Genomic DNA, 21342 nt, shown 5'->3' on the forward strand with positions numbered 1-21342 from the left:
GATCCCTTTTGTTTTGAATTAGAAAGTTTAACATACTTTCTTTTGGTGTTTTTTTCCTCTTACTGTTTTACAGCAGCACTCAACATTCATGCACACATAGTTACAGTTTTGGACTGCTACTTGATTTTCTCTTATTAATAAGCTGTACAAGCTGTTTAAGAAACAAACAAATTTTAAGTTCTGCTATTAAGGGATTACATGCAGTGTATCATACCACATGCAGACAAATTAAAAGCATAAGTCTTCACGGACGTAGACAAAACCTGGAAGTCACAGGTCACAGCTTTGTTTGAATTTATGAGAACAGGTTAAAGAGAATAGTTTTTAGATATATGAATTACTTTGATAGGATAATTTCAGGATTAAGAATAACATTAGATATTACAATATTAACTGCTTGATTTGTTCATAGTTACTAAACAGTTGCAGAGAGCTAGTTGCAAGAAGATAGTATTATCTAAGACTAGGAGTTCCTTTCAAAGCAAGTAAGAGGCAAGCATGAATTCTAGAGACTACACAAATGTGAATTTCACAAAACAGTGCAAGTTGCAGTGGTAACGTCAAATTATCAAGGTTTCAGCTCATAACAGAAGTCAGTGATACATCACATGTTCCTCTCCCCCCACCAAGTTGCATACAGGCTAAAGCCCCTACAATCCTGTACATAAAAAACATTTTTTTAAGCTGTGGTATTATAGAAAAGTTAAGGGTTCCACAAGCTGGTAAGCTACTTAAAGACCTGAGACCTGATCTCAAGCTAAAAGTATTTTGATATCCCCAATTTATCACTGAAGCAATTTTGTGTATGTTCATGTGTATTAAAACACATACAAATTAGAAGACATGCATACATATTAAGTTATAGAAATAAATAGTGCTCCACAGAAAAGTCTTGCAAGTCCCATTCATTTCCAGACAGCACCATTTACTACCCAAATAAAAGAAAAATTTTTATAAAAATCTGGCCAACAAGGAACAACCTTTCTCTTCAAAAAGATATATAAAACTGGCTATGATTTCATTTACAGATATGGAGTTGCCATATTTTCAGTCAACAACTAGACTACTGTATCAAACAATCTAAGATAATTATTAAAAGATTAGATGAGAAGTTTATATGCAAATTTGTATATACATACCATTAAGACTTCTTATGCATCTAATGTCTAAGTTTTTAAGTAGGCTATCGTCTCGTAGGTCTAAATCCTCAGGAATAGTTTGCAGTGCTAATCTTGCAAACAAAATATCAATCTTAAAAAAAGATAAGACAAGACATTAGAAAACTGCTTTCTTCTTTAAATTAATTCTGTAAGCCATTTTCATCAAGTTTACTACTACTAATAATAGTGGTCTTCCTGTAACCGAGGTGCTGGGAATTGTAATAAGGCTATAGAGATGCAACCATAAGAACGTTATGCACCAGGAATGCTGCTCAGAAGTCCACCCAACCCTTTCCATCTTGATTCAAACATCTAGGATCTAATCAGTATGTAACATTGTAATTGTATAAGATCAGAATTAAGAGTAGTATGTCTTGTTCTTTGATAGCAAATAGGGAACAGTGTAACTAGTCTGAATGGTGTAGTATAACACAGTGAAGGCAATTTTTCTGTCTTGAAACAAAGACTTTGAAATGAATAATTGTGTGTGTGTGTTAACGGTCCGTGAAGGACCATTTGGTATTGCCAAGTTTAAGTGAACTTTGAGAAAAGGTAATTCCGGCAGGGGGAGATCACAATCACCGACCCAGAGACCACCCACTCAAGAAACCCTCCGACCCAAAAGATCAAGGAAGTAAACTCTTAGAAAGTTATAGTGAGCATGCATAGTCATTTACATGTTAGGTGAAGAATTTTTAACCAATCACTGTATAGAGGATAACGAATATGTATTTGTGTATCTATAAAAGAATGTTTCTTAGACTGATTGAATGAACACTATTTTGGGAGGAGCTATCCCCCGTGTTCCCGGTGCCATGAATAAAGAATGCCTGCTTTTTAACACTACATTGGTGTTACGAGGTTTATTCCCGATTTCAGTGACATTCCTAGCAAAGAATCTGCTTAGAGAATGCATTCTAATACCCTTCACAGACATTAATAGAAACACTTTCAGATGCTATCTTTTATCCTATCTTTTATCAGATCTATCTTTTATCCTCTTGGAAAAGGAGCCATAACAAACATTAAGATCAATACAGAACCAGCACACACATAAAAAAAATATGTCGACTGTCAATATAAATACAAATCATGTGGTCACAAGCACCGCTTCTAGGTCCAGAATACAAAGTTCTATTACATCAGAGCAAGCAGTGAAAACAACCTAGTTCTAACATAAATATTCTCAAAATTATCACTGAATTACAGAAAAAGTAGGAGACCTTTCCCATCTAGCACTATAAAGCACACATGCAACTACTTGCCTCTGTGTAGGACCAGTATCTATGAAAAGTACATACCCGATTACAGCAAATGGGAAGTTCTGAAAATCCAGCAAGCTACTGAGCAAGTGTATAAATCTGTATAGATTTTCAAGTTACGTCAAATTTCTTTGCTACTACTTCTGCAATAATTTGTCATCATAGCTTTTCTTGGCCAAAGCACATCTAAGACCCTGTTCACCACTGAACTAGAGTTTTACATCGTCCCATACACAGCAAGGGCATTACACAGAACAGAGAAGTCAGTTTGCCTTTCCAGTCTTAGATTAGGTATCAGTCAGCCAGTATGGTAAGAATATGAAGTGCCCAGCAGCAGCTGGTCTGCTAGGCAACAAGCCCCCTTCACCAGATGAGGCTTTTAATCATCATAAACTGATACCACTTCACTTACAAGATGATGAAATACCTAGTATTACTGCACCAAGAACAAAACCATTTTAGTTACATTAAAATTTCAGATAAAACAAAGATGAAGGTATCTTAAAATGAAGATTTTTTCGTAGGTGCTTGAAACTTTGCATCCACCCATTTTAAACTATGCAGCACTTTTCCAAAGAACAGTAACCTCTAAAGGATTCAGTGCACTTTTGATTTTAAAGTCTTTAATAGTTGGTCTTAACAACGTTCTGTACTACAAGTAGAAGTAGTTTCTACTTAAGTCAAAAGTACTACTTTTCAATGTAAAACAAGTTCAAAATTAACTTCAGCTTGAAGTTCTATTCTGATTTCTGGAAAGTCTTGCACCTCTAAAGATTCAGAATCTATTGACATTAAAAGGATTTTTCAAATCAAGGAATTAACAGCTTGTCCTACATAATTTGGAGGGGGGGAATCAGTTTTCTACAGGAAAAACAAACAAAAAAAAAATCAAGAAAGTTCTTGTTTATTTTAAGCAAGAACATAAAATACATATGTAAAAACTGGTATTAGCAGAAGCTTCTGAAGTTTAACTGACAGGATCACAACAAAACTAAAGTCCTTTTCCTCAGTTCTAAGGTTTTCTTTACAGAGAGAATAACTTCTGACACCTTTTGCCTGGATTAGGAAAATTAAAATAAAATCTTCCAATACTGACATACTGGGCACAAACACAACTACCAAAAATTGTGGCCTAACAACACTTGTACATATAAAAAGAGTGCTTACGATAGTTCAAGACTAGAGACCTCTCGTACACTATCAGCATCACGGGTTAAGTCTCAGTCATAAACTAAGCCACCAAACCCCATCATAAATTACTATACCGGAGGGAGATACTAGTACTCTTTTCACAGACAATCCTTTTACTTCCCTATTTAGGCTTGTATTTTGAATTCCATTTTTTAAAAAGAAGAGACAACACTTGAATGTAAATGATTGAAAAAAATAAAAAAAAAACCAGACTAACCAGAAGACACCTGTGGCAACTTTCAATATTCAGAATTAATACCTAAGCTATGCACACAGAAAACAGATTCTCCAGAAAAATGTTCCTAATACCCAACTGTATATGAACAGTAGTAAAATGGCTGACACAGATGCAAAGTCACATGCTAGCTTACTGCATGGTATCACATTTCTCTGCACATCTCTCTCATCTGGAGAAAATACATCTGTCTGCCTAAGTGTCAATGGACACAAATGTCAGTGAAAACACAAATAAGTAAAGCTGGATGGATGAGGGCAAAGGGGGTGGTTCATCTTCCCAAGACTCAAAAATTGCCAGTACCCTAACTAATGACCATTAAGGCAGTGATTTAATGCAGACTGGGAGAGAAGGAACTGTCCAGTCTTGTGTACATTACTACAACTTTTCAAATCATGTCATGTGTCAGAAGATTAGCATGGGAATTCTTTCTCCACTGTGAAGTACCCTTCTTATACCCACCAGTTACTGGCTGACATAACAAGCCACAAGTCCGATGAACAGTTCGTATATTTTTGCCTCGTCACCAAGAAAAGATTAGAGGTTGAGTACAAAATAATCTGAGAATGATTAATAAAGTATCTTTTGAAAGCAGTGTATTGGGTCTGGCTGAGATGGGGTTCATTTTCCCCACAGCAGCCCCCATAGTGCTGTGCTTTGTATTGGTAGCTAGAAAGGTGTTGATAACACATCAGTGTTTTGGCTATTGCTGTGCAGTGCTTGCACAGCACCAAGGCCGTCTCCCCAGCATTGCCCACCACTGCACCAGTAGGCTGGGGATGGGCAAGATCTTGGGACAGGAGATGGCCAGGACAGCTGACCCAAACCATACCATATGGCATCAGCTCATCAACTTCTCCCAAAATAGTAAAAATCATGTTAAACAACTTCATCATTGTAAGACAGCTGATCCATAAGGCTACAGGCACCAAAACCACTGTTTTGGTCATGTGTTTACAGACATCCAAAGAGATCAGGACAAAGGGGATACCCTGTTTGCTTTCAGCAGTACATTTTTGAGAACGATCAAAGATCCCACAGCTTCCTATAGTATAAGGTATTGAAGCAAATCTGAATTTAATGTTTGGACAGTTAATCATTAGCAGCCAAAAAGTTACTGAAGCTACCTTATTTATGAATATAATTTCTATTAAATGTTAAGTCATAATAATGCCAATACTGGTACTCTACAGGTCAGTAAACTAATCAGTACAAGTGGGTAGCAGTGCCTAAAAGAGAACAGGAAAATATTCTATACATAGCTTTAAGTACATAAAGAAAGACTTGTTTCAGTCTTAAAAGCCCCACTTCAAATGACACAGCTGAGGACTGTTGTCAAGAACTTGGGCAGAGAGAGGCCCACTTTAATAGTATCCATATTAATGAAAACTTTATGAATTATGAAGATCTTGAAAACTTCGTTTTAACCACGTTCTACCAAAACAAAATAAAAGATGATCTTTACCTCTATTCCATCAAAACAAAGTTTAATAACTGGGACAAAAGCTTCTTCAACAGCCTGGGGAAGGAAAAAGTTACATTTTATTTTCAGTATAGAGAAGAACATTTACAAGCAATAGTTAGCAGGTCTACACAATCACGATGAAATGCTATTTATACAGATGCTTTTCTGTTTTCAGGTTGATTTTTGTCAGCAACGTCTTTTTCCAGTGTTGGGGATTTATGCTGTTAAGCACTGATCTACTACACACTATAGCTGTCTACATGTTAATTATAACCAAAACTCATACCACCCAGCTCTGATGTTACCTCAAGGTCCAACTCTCTTTCTCATTACATGTAGGACATGATCAAGTATCTTTTACTCCTTACAGCATCTCTAAATATTCTAAAGCCAACCTATGGGTGTTCTTACTCTAAGAAGCTTCTTACTTCTATTGTTTCTGCAGTCAGTATTTTATGAGAAATGACAAGGAGACAACTGTGTAACTAAGCAGTCTGACTTCACCTAAACCAGATGCAAGTTGCCAGCCTCCAGAACTCAAGTATCTTTTCTAAATGTAGTCATTAATAAGGTACTTTGACAAACAGAATCCATGATGAAACTATGGAACTTAAGGTCTACTCTGCAATCAGGTAGGAATATCATTTTCCTGAACAGAGTATCTGAACTAAATGCAGATCTGCAGAGCACTGCTTTCATAAAAGCAAAAAACACTGCACACCTCTGAATAAGAGATGTTAGGAACGGCCAGAGGCTAAACACAGATCTAAGAGTGTTCCAGTTCTTAACAAGCGGAGGAGACACACTACTCTATGCACTTAACCTTAGTTAAGGTTACCTTAACATTACTGGTTGTCAGGATGGATCCTACACAAAATACGACATTCACAATGTCTCAAGACTCGCTCACTAGAGCAACCATTAAGAAAGCTTATGTTCCCTAAAGATTGAGATGTATAAACTTTCATAGACCTAGCTGGAATGATTTGAAAGTGTTATGACACCCTAACCTAAAGTTTACTGGCATCAATGCAGAGCTACACTGAACAGTGTACATTGATCTACCTTGCTGCTACATCAACAACATTAGCTTGAGTTAGAGTTCGTAGGAAAGTTAACTGAAAACCTGAAAATCAGAATCCTCTTAATTATAGCATGTGGATTTAATGATGACTAGAAGTGTTCAGATAAGGCATTTAAAACAGTTATTTCAGTGTGTATAGTATTACCACCATGTTTGCACTACCCTGGTAGTTACCAACTACAGGATGCATAGAGTGGAAGAATGCTGCAGAGACAGTTCCATTTATTTTATGGGAGAAGGACTAAACCAAACAAAGTTTAAGACTTGCCAACAACTATCTAAAAAAAAAAAAAACCAAACAAGAATTGCAGCAGAGAAAATTTACTCTGAGCCAATACTGAGAAGATTACAGCTTCCACCAGTTGACCTAGGGAGGCCTGTCATTTAGGTATAATAGAAACAAAATACTATATACCCGTGTGTCTTCCATTTCTACAACAGGAATCTTCATCCTCACATGCTAAAAATCTTGCACAAGCATCTAATAGCGAGACACACTAAAAATGTAACTTCCATTTTCAAAAGCAGTTGACAGCCAATATAGAAGGTTTAGTTAATATCAACCACTGTAATTGTTTATATAAGCATGAAATTATAAAAAGAGCAGCATAACAGTACACTTTAAAACCTTCATGGAAAACACACAAGTTTGGTCCTGATCCTTTGCAACCTAACACATTTGCATCTGCCTGATGTTAGAAGGCAAGCAGAAATTTTGCAATACTAACACACATGCTAGGAGATCATTCTGCCATCCGTATTTTTAAATAAATTTCTCTATTAAGTGGGAACCGAGAAAATTTCGGGAAAATCTATTTCTTTCAACTACGGTGATAGGCTTTGCTGCAGGTTAACTAAAAATCCACTGCAAGCCTTAATAGTAAAGTTATATTCACTTATTCAATGCATCATCTTTCACTATTATCTTTTCAGCATCATCAGTTCAGCTAGCTGTATCAGGCAGTTCACATACCCTCAGATCTTTTACTTCTTCTTGTTGTTTCAGTTTTTCATAAAACGATGTGAAAAAATCACTTCTTTCAACATGTCTTGGTGCAACACACAGGGCATCAATATCAGCACCTGAAATAGTTCATTAGCAGAAGTTACTCACATTTCAGACATGAAAAGCCAGCAATAGCCAGAATTTTTTTTTTAAAAAACAAACAGGAAAATTTAGTTTCTCTTCCTGTAGAATGGCTTCTCTTTGGAAATACTAAATCTAACAAAATGAGAAAAAAAAAAAAGTTTATATTATTCTTTCAATTGTGGAACACTTCTAGTAATTTTCAGAGAGCAAACCATGAGAATCCAAACATACAACTTCTTCCATTTTTAAATACTTTCCAACTTTTTTGTCTGTTTCCCAACCCATGACAAAAACATAACATAGGAAGGTATTTCTTTTATTTAGAATGAAGACTGGAGATAGAAACAAAAAAACCACACCACCTCTTTAAAAAAGATCTACCACCACCTCAAAAACCAGCAACTTTACGTTACTTAAGTGTGGCATTTACAGATATGTCATTAGCTCAAACGCATCAGTTTTATAATAAAAAGTAAATGTTACCTTTTGTATGAACCCCTAATCTATAGGATCCAAATGTAAAAATTTTTCCTCCAACATTTTCTATTACAGACTGTGGAAGATTCTAAAGGGAATAAATAAAATTGGTTATTTTACCTTAACAAGTTATAATGACATACACAGTTTATTTTAAAAGAAAAGGAAAAATATTCTACAAAATTTATGTTAAGGTGTAGTTACTACTGAAATAATAATCTTAGTATTTATGAAAAAGATGGAGGTATGTTTGCCACCTGGGAACTATTTGTAACATTTCAGCTACATTACACATTACTGTCTCAAACTTGGTAACTGTTCCAGCAGTTCTACACTTCAGGTGCAACGGCATTAAAATATTACGGACATTAAACGCATTTTGCTTAATACGCTGGCATTTTAGGCTGACTTAGAAATTGATGATGGATTCCAATTTTGAGCCACACAAAAATACTATTTACAATATCAGTGTTTATTAAATTACTTTTGAGACACCCATACCACATTTTTTCTAAATAAAAGTTTTGTTTTGGGAGAGGTATTTACTTTACATTAAAATTGCTCAGGTACATCTACTAAAGTTCCTACATTTGTATCTTCAAAACACTCTTGCACCCAGAATACTGTGGGCAAAGACAGTTACTCTTTCATAACAGGATACAATGTTACAATCTAAAGCCCTACATTAATGGTTACATGGCAAAAAATATAAACAAATAAAAAATTAATATTTTGCAATGTATATTGGATTAACTTAAGTAGTTTCCAATCTTACACCAGTCAAGATACTCTCACTATTTTGTTTTCAAGGATGACCACATACATAGCAGGGTCATCCCCGCTCATAATCTTGTTCACACATAAATTCACATTTCGTAAAAGAAGTATACAAAATACAATCCCAAATATACTCAAAGCAAAATAGCGTTAAAAAATAAGGCTTTTACCCCTAAAAAGGCCACTTCCATCTTTACGTTTTGCAAGTCTATAATAATTTAAAGACAGGTGTGTGTAGGTGGGGAGCAGGGGGGCTATAACCTGGCAAAAACACTACCATCAGAGTCAACAAAAGTAACAACACAGGACTGACATTAAAGACCACAGATGCTAAAGCTGCAGGAAGCCCATTTTAAGATCAAGCAGTGGTTCCGAAAGACAAACAATCTAAGCATACAATTAACATAGTAATATACATATGTATTTTGACAAAAAGTCAAGCTATATTTCTACCTAGGGAGAAGAGGGAACAATTGAAAATTACCATTACAGCTACCATGACTTTTTCCAGTATTTATCAGTTTGTTTCTTTGACAAGGTTCTACTTTGAAGGGGTGATGCTGCCTGGAAACAAAAGAAGCTACACAAAAGGTGGTATTTGTTTTTCAAATTTGATCCCCAAATCTAAGGTTCAGCCCATTTAGACTGAGAATATATTTTGGAATTTTCTTCCTACAGCAGTCTTAATAGGAGCAGTTCCATATAAAATACATCCATACCTTGCTTTCACTGATTTCCCGTATCCATTCCTTTACCAGATTATTTAGTTTTCCCAAAATTAGAATCCTATTGATAAAACAGCAGAATCACAGGTTAGTAACTTAAAAAATACAACTAGTTTGTTTTAAGACCCTGATCATTATACAGTACGTCAGCTACAGTAACACTGCAGAATTACAGACTTTGTTATATATATACATTAAAACAAAGTCATTCTTACAACATTCTCACTATTTTTTCCCCTTTGAAGATGTTCAAGCGATTTAAGCTCAGAAAAAAATGCAAGCATGCAAGGCCTACGCACATTTTAGGTATACAAAATCTACTCACTTTCAAAATAGAACCTTAATTCATAAAACACATGCACCGAAAAGAACAGTGAGAAGCAGTAGTGAGAGCAAAAAACTCTAGAAAGCTTAATATGGGAAAAAAGTATAGCAGCCGCTACAACAAAACAGTTATAAAGGGAAAAAAAAAATGCAAGCCAGCCTCCAAAATTTAAAGGTCATTTTAATTTCTTCCTGTGTTCTGAAGTATTCCTCTTGAATACAAAGAGGTGAGAAAAATCAAGCTTAATATTCCACTAGGCTTTTAAGAAAGCATTTGAAAGTATATAGACATGCTTGGGGTTCAGCAGTCAACTACATGAACCTTAAGACACGAGAAAACCACTGCTAGACTGAGTGATTACTCACCTGCGTTGCAGTTCTTCTTCCTCTTCAAATACACCATAAGGTTTTAGGGTTTCGATTAATTTCTGGGTAAGCATGCAGTCAAACTCCTTGGGGGCAGCTAAACTGATAGGTGAGGTAATGCCATAATGCTTCTGTAGTTGCTGTGTTTGTGATCCCTGGGTTGTAACGGGACTAATAAAGGCAATTAGATAAAGTTACTGACAGAAACAAAACAAAACAAAAAAATGTTACAACTATTTTTTCTCATCAGAGTAGCAGATAAGAGATACGTACTAAAGAAATCAAAAGTTAAGCGTACTGTTAGCATTTATATCCCAGATTAATCTGTGTTAAATCTGTGTTATTAAGGACAACAATAGAATTGCCTTTCTCCTCTAAATATTGAGTGCAGGGTTGCAAGTTGCTATGAGGCATGATCTTTTACATCAGCTGACTTCATACACTCAAAACATTCACCTAAGAAGGCTTTAGTATATTTTGAGCCCATTAGCATCGTACAGTTAACTTTAAGCTGACTTGCCGGCTGGCTAGCATAACAGGATGGTTAGATGAACAATGTCAGCTCAATCTATGCCGGCAATATTACGTACAGCCTTGCTTCAATAGGGGGGTGAGGGGAAAATATCAGGTTTGTGCTAGACTTTGCCTAGCACAAGTACCAAGGATGTAAGCAGCACTCTCTCCACATCCCTCATGCTTCCTTAACATGACATTTTACTTCATAGAAGTATTGATCTAAATAGGAAAGTAAGCCTAGAGTAAACCCAACCCACCACAATGTGTTAAATCTGCAAGGACCAAGTTCACTAGTAAACAGTCCAGGCACAAGCCCTCATAGCATCCTTGCCTTGCACTTTTCAAGCTACTCAGACAGATACGGAGACAAAACAAGCACAAGGATGATACTCTGAAGTCAATCACCCATATTTCAACATTGCAAGAAAGGAGAGGAGACCACGCAAAACAACTTCAGCAGAAACACAAAAGGAAAGTTATAATCATATTGTGAGAACTAATAACAACTTTCCTAGATGAGCATCCTGAATGAAAATCAGACATGCAGTTTTTCATAATAGGCAGATACTTGTTTCTGACATTCACATTTAAACCCAGCCTTATTTTCAGAACAGTCTGAGCTTTAAGGCTAGTAATTCAAAGTGTATCAAAACTAAACTGGGTCCTATATAACGTACAAGTGTTTGGATTCAGTGATTACAGAATGCTATAACCATATTACAGTTAAAACTTTTTTGAACTAATACTAGCAACAACAGGTAGCCATTTAAAAATTTCTTAAACATATTCAGTATTGTAGAAAAAATAATATACTTTAACATTTAAACTAAGAATTTGTCTCTTTGGAAAACTTGTTCATTATATTGTTCATATATATACTTCTTGTATATATACGTCTTGTACATTATATACTTTGCATGTTTAAAAAAAATACACTAAAATCTGTATTTTGAAAGCTCTAAAGGTTATTTGCAGCATTAAATACTAGTTTTATACTGATATATAGATAACTTTCCTCTAAATTATGAATGTTATTCCCCTACCTTTGATTTTTGAAAGTGACAAATCAGTTTTTAAGCATACTGAAAAGTTTCTTTTCTGAAACCAACTTCTTACTTAACCTTTCAGAGAGTAACAAAAACATTACCTCTCACCAAAATACGCATTTCAGAAAACGTGACTATTAAATCCACAGCTACTCAAAAGGCCTTACCAACAAAATTAAAGCAAGTATTACCTGAAAGTTAAGGTAATGTAGAAGTGTTACAGCTGCATTATTTAAGTTATATCCTTACTACACAAGATTACTCCTGTTCAAAGGTATAAAGTAACATTTTGTTTAATGCCAAACATATAACTAGTACTTTTAATTCAGATTATGCATTAGGTTTTTTTTTTTCTGAATTCAATTATTCATTCTACTAGGGCAAAAGCTTTATCATCAGTTTGATCTCCTTCAGTATTCATAGAGATAAAGTATGAAGAAGAATCCCCCATGTCAAAAAAGCAAGCTGACAGCTTATGTGAAAGTCCCATTCTTGGCAAGCATAACATTCCCCTGTATACTGCTCTATTATCAGTGCTTCATGTCTATACATGTTATATACTGTTTCTATCAACAACACAGAAAAGGTTTTTCAGGCTAACTACATATTATGTGTGGAAAAACTACAGTACAACTTCACTTTTACTTCTGTAATCTGTTGTCATCATCTCAGGATTTCATTCCTCATTTCCATGAAGACTAAGCATTAAACAAGACCATCTTAAATTAAAATTGACAGGTATAAACAAAACCTAATATAATTTTCAACACGTTAAAACCATTTAAAACCTAAGTACTACAATTTGTTTGAAATAAAGGATTCAGTTGTAAAGCAAGTTCTAGCACACTCGTCCCTTTGCTTGTTAGCCAAAGGAAAAAAAGCAAAGCAGGAAAAAAATGTTAAAAAAACTGTGCATTAAAAAAGTCAAGCCCAAGTAATCACATCTGGGAACATTATCTGACATTGCTTCCTTCAGCCAAGAGGTTTTAATCACCTAATGAAGAATTTGGTAGCAGCTAAACAAATCATATAGACCTTAGGACTTTTTTTAAAAAATGTTTTCATTAACAAATAAAGATGTTCAGATGAATTATATAAAACAGTAATTCAAATTAAGGACTAAGGAAGCCACAAAAACAATTCTCTTTTTTTTTTTAAATAATGTTTAGGAACAGCAACAACAAAAATAGTAGCTTCAGACACTTAGTTGCTACCAAAAAAAAGCAGTCAGAAAACAAAAGGTCTCAATACCTAAACATACTTTGGATGTTATGAATATTTTTACCCCCACCTCAAAGCAAGTAGTTACATCTGAACTACAATTTTGCCAACTTAATTTGAAAAAAAAAAAAATTGCTTTTTAATTTAGGATTTTGCAGTTTATTTTTACAGGTTTTTAAAGCAGTACTCAGCAATCAACACTTTAGTTCTGTGTAACAATTTCCTAATGGTCCGATTATAATTTTCACCCATCCATAATTATAAACTGTATCAAATTCAACAGATATTAAACTTCATTGAAAGAGCTGGCAAAACACAGCATGGCAGACACTGTTACTAGATTTCAAAAAAAGAGTCAATGTCACTCAGACCCAGATTCTGTGAAGCAGACTCCTAAAGTCAGTAATTCTGATGGAGCCCTCTATCTTCCACCTGCTTGTAAGGGCCATGCTTCACCAATTGAAGAACCAATCACTTAAAAATAATCCTTCACCTTGCCCCCCAAATTACAATACATTAAAATCAACCCAACACCTGATTGCTTCCCTAATCTGGTTTACAGCATAACGCTGTCAATGCAATGGGCAGGTCTGTCTTTGCTAAACACCATCCTGACATAACTTAAACCAGCATTATCTCCAACCTCTACAGGACCATCAGAGCGTGGTCAAAAGGCACAAAATAAGCTTTGAAACTGTTCACTAAAATGACAGCTTTAAACAACCTGTTAAATTGATCACCCAATATATAACTTGGAGAATTATTACACAAAAACAGTTACAGTTTTTACAGTTACTGCTATTATTTTCATTTATTTTATCAGAATGAAACAAGGATATTGTCAACAGCACAGGACCTTCCTACACAAATGTTTCACCTGTGTTTGAAGGTTGAGCAGTTAATAAGAACACTTTCCATGGGGTGGTATTTAACAATTCTCAGCACAGCTGCCCTCTAGAAGATTTTAGAACTCCAGAAGATACAACAAAGCTTAAATTTTAACATATATTAGTATTGAAGAGTATATAGGTTATTTCCAGTTAAAAACATTTGAATTGAGACTCAACTGTTTACACCTGCTGAAGTTAAGTCTATTCTAAGGTTTCTGTAGCACACCAAAAGATATCAGGAAAGCCCCTTTGTAAAATAACAGAAAAAAAATGGCATTTGGCAAGAAGGTTTGTAAAACTTATTTAAGGATGCAATAAACTCACTAGTGCTAGGAAACCCACATTCATTCATTTAAATGACAGCAAGTCATTAAAGTTACTATAAAATAAACAAGCAAAAGTATATCCTCTCCCCACCCCCGGCCTCCCTCAGAACCGAGAAATTTCAAATAAAACATTTGCTAGCTGCTTTTTAAATTAAAAGTGAATTATCACTGAGAAAGTAACATTAAGTGCTCATTTTTTCAACTTTAATGTTGTATTTACATGTTACATTTTAGCCAGAAGACACTAATGATCAACACTCCTAGACTTATCTTTTACTTTTTCCTAAAACCATGAAGATCACACTCTAGTCCAATAGCTTCCCTCTTGAAAAGACATATGGACATTCTGTTTTTTACCTGCGACATATCATGATATATCACTTTTGGAATCCCTTAGTTTAAACTATCAAATTCATTCAAAGAGAAAGGACAGGTAAGTATCAATGCTATTCTTCTACCTAAAAGGATTAGGGAAGTTAAGGCCTTGGGGGAGTCAATACCTTGGTGGTATGTCAAATCTGCTAGTCACTCAAGTTAAGCATTAACAAAACCAAACAAACAAACAAACAAAAAAAAAAAATCAAAGAGGAACAGAACAGGAAGTCCCATCCCAGCTACTCAATCTTGACAACAGCAGAGGCACATTTGGCAGACCTTGTCACAGTTTGACACTCAGCTCAAAGCATGTTTAGGGGTTGCGCTTTTTTATTTTTTTTTTTTTAAAAAAAGCTTTTCTTTTTAACATCACAAAGAAAATTAAGATACAGTTTGGGGATTTTTATTTGTTTCTAGTCAACCACATATAGATATGAAAATCTTGCTCTTGCTCTGCTATGAATGAGCTACCTGTCAACAGCACAAATATAAAATAAAGTTACAGAAAATGATGTAGAGTTGAATTTAACATGCTATTGTTGTTGCTCTGGTTTGACCTGAATTTTTGAAGAGCATATGCTGACACTTCAAGCCATCTGCAAATTGGGCAACAGCCACAGTGGTTTAGTTCTAAAGTGTTACGATCCAGTATTTCATACTCAAACATGAAAATTCATCTCATCACTCAGAAATGCACATGTACTTTTTCCCCATATAAAACCCCACAAGCACAAAGTTCTAGCCCATACTAAGCTGACAGCTGTATAGCTGAACGACTTTTTCTTCAGAAACCAAAGTTTTTGTAGGCATTATCTCCTTATATTGTTATCAACAAGCACCAAGTTAAAAAGAACAGACCCTAGTAATATGGCCACTCCTAAAACTATTTTACAAGAGCGTGCAGAAAAAAAATCACAAATAAAGCTCATAAGAGGCTTTACAGTTTCCTGAGCTGTACACCTTTAAACTCCTTCGTTGTTCTAACGTAGAGGGGGCTGGACTGGGAGATATGGGAAAAACTTTCTAATGATCAGGTTACACCCTGAACACAGGTCCACATAATAAACAGACTTACAGCAAATACAGGTGTACCTATGTAACACTGCCCCATACATAACTGTTAGATACAAAGTCAAAGTACTGTACTATTGTTTTCTTCCACAACACTGGAACCTTTCTCCATCCTCAGAAGAAACAAGAATACCGTCACAAACTTCTTTTTCAAGCATGCTTTGTATTTAATGCTCCTCCCACCCTCACTTGAAAACCCCTGTCATTTTAAGCACTTTTTCCTTTTCACTCCCACTATTCTACCTCAGTTCTACTGGCAATATTTCATGGTGTTATTCGAGTTAAGATTTTATGCTTCTTACCACAAACAAAATACAGTTGCAATCAGTACCACATTATCTAAACATCATATTCCTGAAATTTGGGATGCTTCACAGAAATAAAAGACAACACAAACAACTGAAATCTTAAAAACTGATACCATATTTAACGAATTATAACAGTTTGAATCCTGCATAAGTTCAAAAATCATGTCTGATCCACCCTGAAATAGATCTTAACCACCCAAGCTCTAACTCATCTAAATGTGTGCAAAGTGCATGCAAAAATCCCTTCCGGTCTCTGGCCATGATGCCTTGATTTTGCTAGAACTCATATAACCCCTTTCATATCTCTCTAAACCTCAGCTGAGGATTAAGTTTGTCCAGACAGACATGTACAGTAAGGGCAGCACTGGTGAAGCAAGAGAAACAGTGGGCTGTTAAGTGTCTTAAAATAGTGCCAACAACCCACAAAATGTTAAGTTTAAACTTTTAACTTCAGTCAGGACCTTTGGCTCATTCAGTCTTGTCTCCAGTTACAAAGACTAAATACACAACTTCAGGAATCTCGATTGCTATCCTCTCTTCTCTATTTGCTTCTGATTACCTCAGTAAAATTTAGTCCTTCTTACCTAATGATGTAAGACACGCAAGTCAAATTCCTGAGGCGATGCTGGTCATCACACCATCTGGTCACTCGGAGCTAAATTCACAAAGCTCAGTCTCCACTGTGTCAGATTTCAGAGGAAGCATTTTGAGGGGTTTTGCTTGTTTTAAAGTCTCCTCCAACAAGGACTGACTCTGGCAATTTCAGATTAAAGTTTCTGGCTTAATGTTAATGCCATCACTCCACACAAAATTTCAGAAATCGAGGCAGGAAATCTTAATGAAGTCTGTACAAATCAGTTACCAGGGAACGTATGTTTTAAATGGTTAAGACAATCCAGCGGTCCTTCCTGAACAAAGGTTTTAGTATCTAACAGGAAACTGCTGGACCATTTAGATCATGAATTAAGTTTTCAACTGTCAGTATGAGATGTTCAAGATACCCATGTTCAAATCTGTTTTGGGTACTGATGCAATGAGAGGCAATGGACCTACTGAAGAAGAGACTCACCTATGGCAAAAAAAAAAAAAAAAAAAAAAAGGAACATTCATACACATTCTGCTAACCTTTGACTCAATCCTGAGTTCTCTGAGGCTCTTCCATTTGTACAGAAGAACTGCAAAGGCAGCCATGCCCAAGCACACAACCATCCACACCATTCTTACTAACAAGAGTTTCAGAAGAGGTTTCTCAATTTTATACAAAATAAATTTCTACTGAACTCTGCAGGCAGCACTTGAACCAAAAATTACGTTTATTGCCATTCTGGAAACAAATCCAGAGGTAGCAATTTAAGACATTCGGTAAAGTTGAATCTATAACTGGGTTTCCAGTTCCTGTGCAGTATGTCCATGTTAAGAGGTATAAACTCAGTCTTTTTTTGAGTGGCATCAGAAGACTGGAAGCTATTGCAAAACCACATATATTTGCCATCCAGTTCCTCTGTACTACTAACAAATTAATCCTCAGTATAGATTTTTATATTAATTTCTTCTTGATTAGTAAAGCTATCACTTTAAATTAAGGCAACTGTTCTTCTAAAGTAGGTCCTGTGCTTTGTAAAGTTAGGAATAATTTAATTACTTCCATAACATTCTATAAAAACCTGAACTCTCTGTTCAGAAACATACTATTTATCCACTCTCAATCAGTACAAGCCATTTTAAATAGTGTTGTACTTCATCTGGCATACAAATTGACAGTCACTAATCAAAAGTCAAGAAAACAATGACTTTGCATATGTCTAAAGCAAAGTTCAGTGAAAGAAAACATACAAAAAGTCATACTTCAGAAGTGAAAATAAGCTTGACTGTCTACAATAAAGACTGGAAAAAAAAAAGATTTAATTAATGACATTCCAAAACTCTGATATGAAAGTTACGAATATCATCAACAGCTAAAATTTCTAGAACTTATGGCACTTTTAAGTGTTCAGATATGTGACTCAATGCACTGTTCCACTTCTGGGTAAAAAAAAAAAAAAAAAAAGAAAAGAAAAAGTCTTGCAATAATTTCAGCAGATATGGAAGTTCAGCAAAAAAGCTGCAAGTGCAATAGTATCAGTAGCTTCACAAGAAACAGATTCATGGAGGGTCAGAAAGGCCCAGGTTACAAAAAGGGAACACATCATCAATTCACATAAACATAGCTGCTGCTTTACCGAGTCAGTAGCCTTTCTGAGTAAAACTTAAGGCTAACTGAACAGCTTAGTGATCTTAATTTCTCCCTAACATCTTATATTTCAGGTAATGCACAGAAACAAGTATTCTGTACCTAAGAGTTCACTAAAATGTGTCCTTCTAATAGGGAAGATACTAATTTTGTTTCTAACCAGCTTTTTTGAACAATTGAAAGTTAAAGAGTTTTCCCTTATGCAGCTGCTACCTCTTCACACAAGAGATTAATGAGAATGGTAAAAAAAACTCACATAAGTTCCTAGGATAAATTTTTTTTTTTTAAACACTAAAAGGCTTTTGCAAATGCCAGCTATCAGCAAAACCAGAATGCAAGTTTGCTCTCTTACTACCAAGGTGCCTTGTACATAACGTAACTTGTTGGGTTTTATAGTTTTGTATCATCTTGCTGAGAAATACTGCACTGTGTGTTTACATGTGCATATCAACAAAGCTGTACACTTGAGAACTCTGAAGTAATGATTTTCAAGCAGAATGATGACAATCTGATTGTATGAGAAATCAGCTCTGACTAGGCCTATCAATTGTAAACACCACCCTAAAAAATGAAATTTAAAGGATGTCTTGAAAGATAGGGGGGAAAGAGTATTTTGTTTGTCATCTCAAAAGTCTGGCAGTGACACAGGGTTGTTCTACTCTCACTCAGAAAGATTATTCTCCAAAAGTATAAAAACATCAACTGGAAAGAATTACACAGACAAGGAACTTCCTAAGATCACCTTTTTCTTTTCCTCTAAACTTAAGTCAGAGGTATCACTTCATAAACTCATGAATTAACATTACTAGCATTGCAACAGACTAGCATTACAATGGTCACTTTCAAGTCTGACTGAATAACATAAAGTCAATCATTCCAAACAAACAAATGACAGAACAAATGCAGAATCTGAGAAAGCTTTGCTTTTCCTAACTAAAATAAACCTCCTGTATTAGTGAAGTTGCCAAGTAATGTTTATACTTAAAATAGCAATATATTAGTGCAAATGTAACTATGCAATCTTATTTAAGAGTTTCTAGTTAAAGTATCATAAACACCTGCATTAAAAAAAAAAAAAATCAAGTCATTCCAAACTTGTCAAAGTTGAAGATCGCTATTATTACAATTCACAGAAATAGCCCAAACTTTAAGATGTTATTATTAAGCATTTGGAATTTATGTAGTCACAACAAAATAAATTAAAAATGAAAAGCAGGCAAAATAAGCACCCTCCCATTTTCCTGAGGCCAAAAAGCCTAGCCAACTTCAAAGATGGTTTCTGGTAATTTTTCATTGCCATAATGAACATGTGCAAAACTCCTCTATAAAGACATTGCAGCCTCATTATACAAGCATCAGAAACTACTTGGCATAATTATTTTCCTTTCTGCATTCACCCACTGCGTTTCTCCTGCCATAAACTGCTTCAGTTAAGTTTGCCTTGTGTTATCTACCTCACCCCTAACCTAGCACTATTTTAAGCTGACTAAAACAAGCACAACAGGCAAGCACAACAGGCAAGCACAGTTATTCTTCACATGAAGTTCACACGTTTAAAACAATAGTGAACAATCCCAAATCATAGTACTGAAACATGGGTGAGTAATCCCAAATTCTTTATATTTCTCCTTCAATGGCAAAAAACCCCCCAAAAAACTAAACACCAAAAAAACCCAAACCTAGCATATAAACGTGCCTTATTCTTAAAAGCCACTTCATCAGCTATCCATCACCGGTTCCCTCGATTTGTATGGGATAACAAAACACTAACATTAGGGACTATGGAACTGAGAAGAAGGAAGCTTTGTCGTCTCAACCCGGAGCCGTCAAAACGTCAGCGGGGGGGGGGGGGGGGGGGGGGGGGAGAAAAGAAAAAAAAGCAGTGGGTGGGGTAAAGGAAATCTGCGAAGAAAGTGGGATGAAGTTATGTCCCACTTCGTTATTCATGACTACCAGCAGGGTTCCAGCACGGCAGGTCCAAAGCACGAGGCTCACTTTTTCAGCGAGAAGGCCCCCGGTCCCCATGCGGCGGAATGGAAGCGGGGGGGGGTGGGGGGGGGGGGACACGACAGGACAGGACACGACCGCCGGCCGCTCCTGGCCGCCAGGGGGCGCTGCCCGCGCGGGCCGGCAGGGAGCTCGCCTCGCGGCTCGGCATTCCGGAGCCACCGAGCACCGGGAGAACTCTGCAAGGACAGCGGGCTCCGCTCCGGTCGCCTGTTAGAACCGGCGCCTGTGTCGCTCCTGCTCCCGGAACGAGGAAACACCGTTCGGGCGGCCACGCGGGGAGAGGCATTGCTGGGACTCTTGAGAGAAAAAGAGCTTCATCTTTAGCGGCCGGGGCGAGAAAAGGATAAATACGAGGTACTGTGCCACTTCATACGTAGCCTGACTTTACGTACAGAAGAGAGCCACCGCAGACATCCGCCCCGCGGCCGCCCGGCCCCTCACACTTGCCGCTATGAGATCGCGAAGGAGAAGACGACGACGACAACAACGTAAAAGCCACATCAGCATCTCCTTAAGGACTCATAGCGATGGGGGGGACACACACAATAAAGCAAGCAAGCAGCTCCTCGCGGGCTGGGCGGAAAGCAGAGCAGCGGATCCACAGCCCCTCACACTGCGGCACCGGAAGAGCCCAGGACCGGAGAGGGGACAGGCGAGAGGGGGAAGGGCGAGAGCCAGCAAAAAGGGCCCGAGTGGGCAAGGAGCATGGGGCGCTAGGAGGAGAGCGTTGAGTAAGGGCCGGCAAAACACAGGCCTTCAAGACATTCCGCGAGCTTTCCAACTTACAACGGCATCGTCTCTCCAACCCCTCCTCCTCCTCCTCCGCCGCCGCCGCCGCCACCACCACCGCGTCGTCCCCTTCTCCCTCCTCCTCTTCTTCTTCGTCCTCCCCCACCACTGCCGCCTCCGGACCGGTCACTCGTCCCGCCAGGAAGCGGGAATCGTGACCATGGTACGGGCCGGGGTCAGGCCTTAGAGGGAAGAGAAAGCCGTTCGCTAGGCCCGGCCACCACCGCCGCTTCACTTTCCTCTTCCCCTCCGGCCTTCTAACATGGCGCCCAGACGCTACCACAGCAACGTTCTAGACCGGGGGGGGGCCTGACGCAGCGGCGCGGCCACCCCCGCACACCGCGCACGCTAGCTCGTCCGCGCATGCTCAGACGGCCGCGAGGCTGAAGGCCATCCTGGGGGCT

The 21342-nt window shown here is 37.1% G+C and overlaps 1 protein-coding gene across 1 annotated transcript in view; it reads right to left on the reverse strand.

Moving 5' to 3' along the window:
• The window catches only part of PAPOLA (poly(A) polymerase alpha), a gene marked incomplete at both ends in the record, with an annotated part of 45099 nt that extends 24156 nt beyond the window's left edge, over positions 1-20943 (reverse strand). The window contains 7 exons of the mRNA XM_081999819.1: positions 1140-1251; positions 5314-5367; positions 7371-7480; positions 7971-8052; positions 9461-9527; positions 10157-10327; positions 20936-20943. Of these exons, the coding sequence (XP_081855945.1) occupies positions 1140-1251; positions 5314-5367; positions 7371-7480; positions 7971-8052; positions 9461-9527; positions 10157-10327; positions 20936-20943 (604 nt within the window). The remainder of the gene's footprint in view (positions 1-1139; positions 1252-5313; positions 5368-7370; positions 7481-7970; positions 8053-9460; positions 9528-10156; positions 10328-20935) is intronic.
• Between the last annotated feature and the right edge of the window lie 399 nt (positions 20944-21342).

Source organism: Phaethon aethereus (assembly GCF_964289735.1).
Source record: "Phaethon aethereus genome assembly, chromosome: 5".
Taxonomy (NCBI): Eukaryota; Metazoa; Chordata; class Aves; order Phaethontiformes; family Phaethontidae; genus Phaethon; species Phaethon aethereus.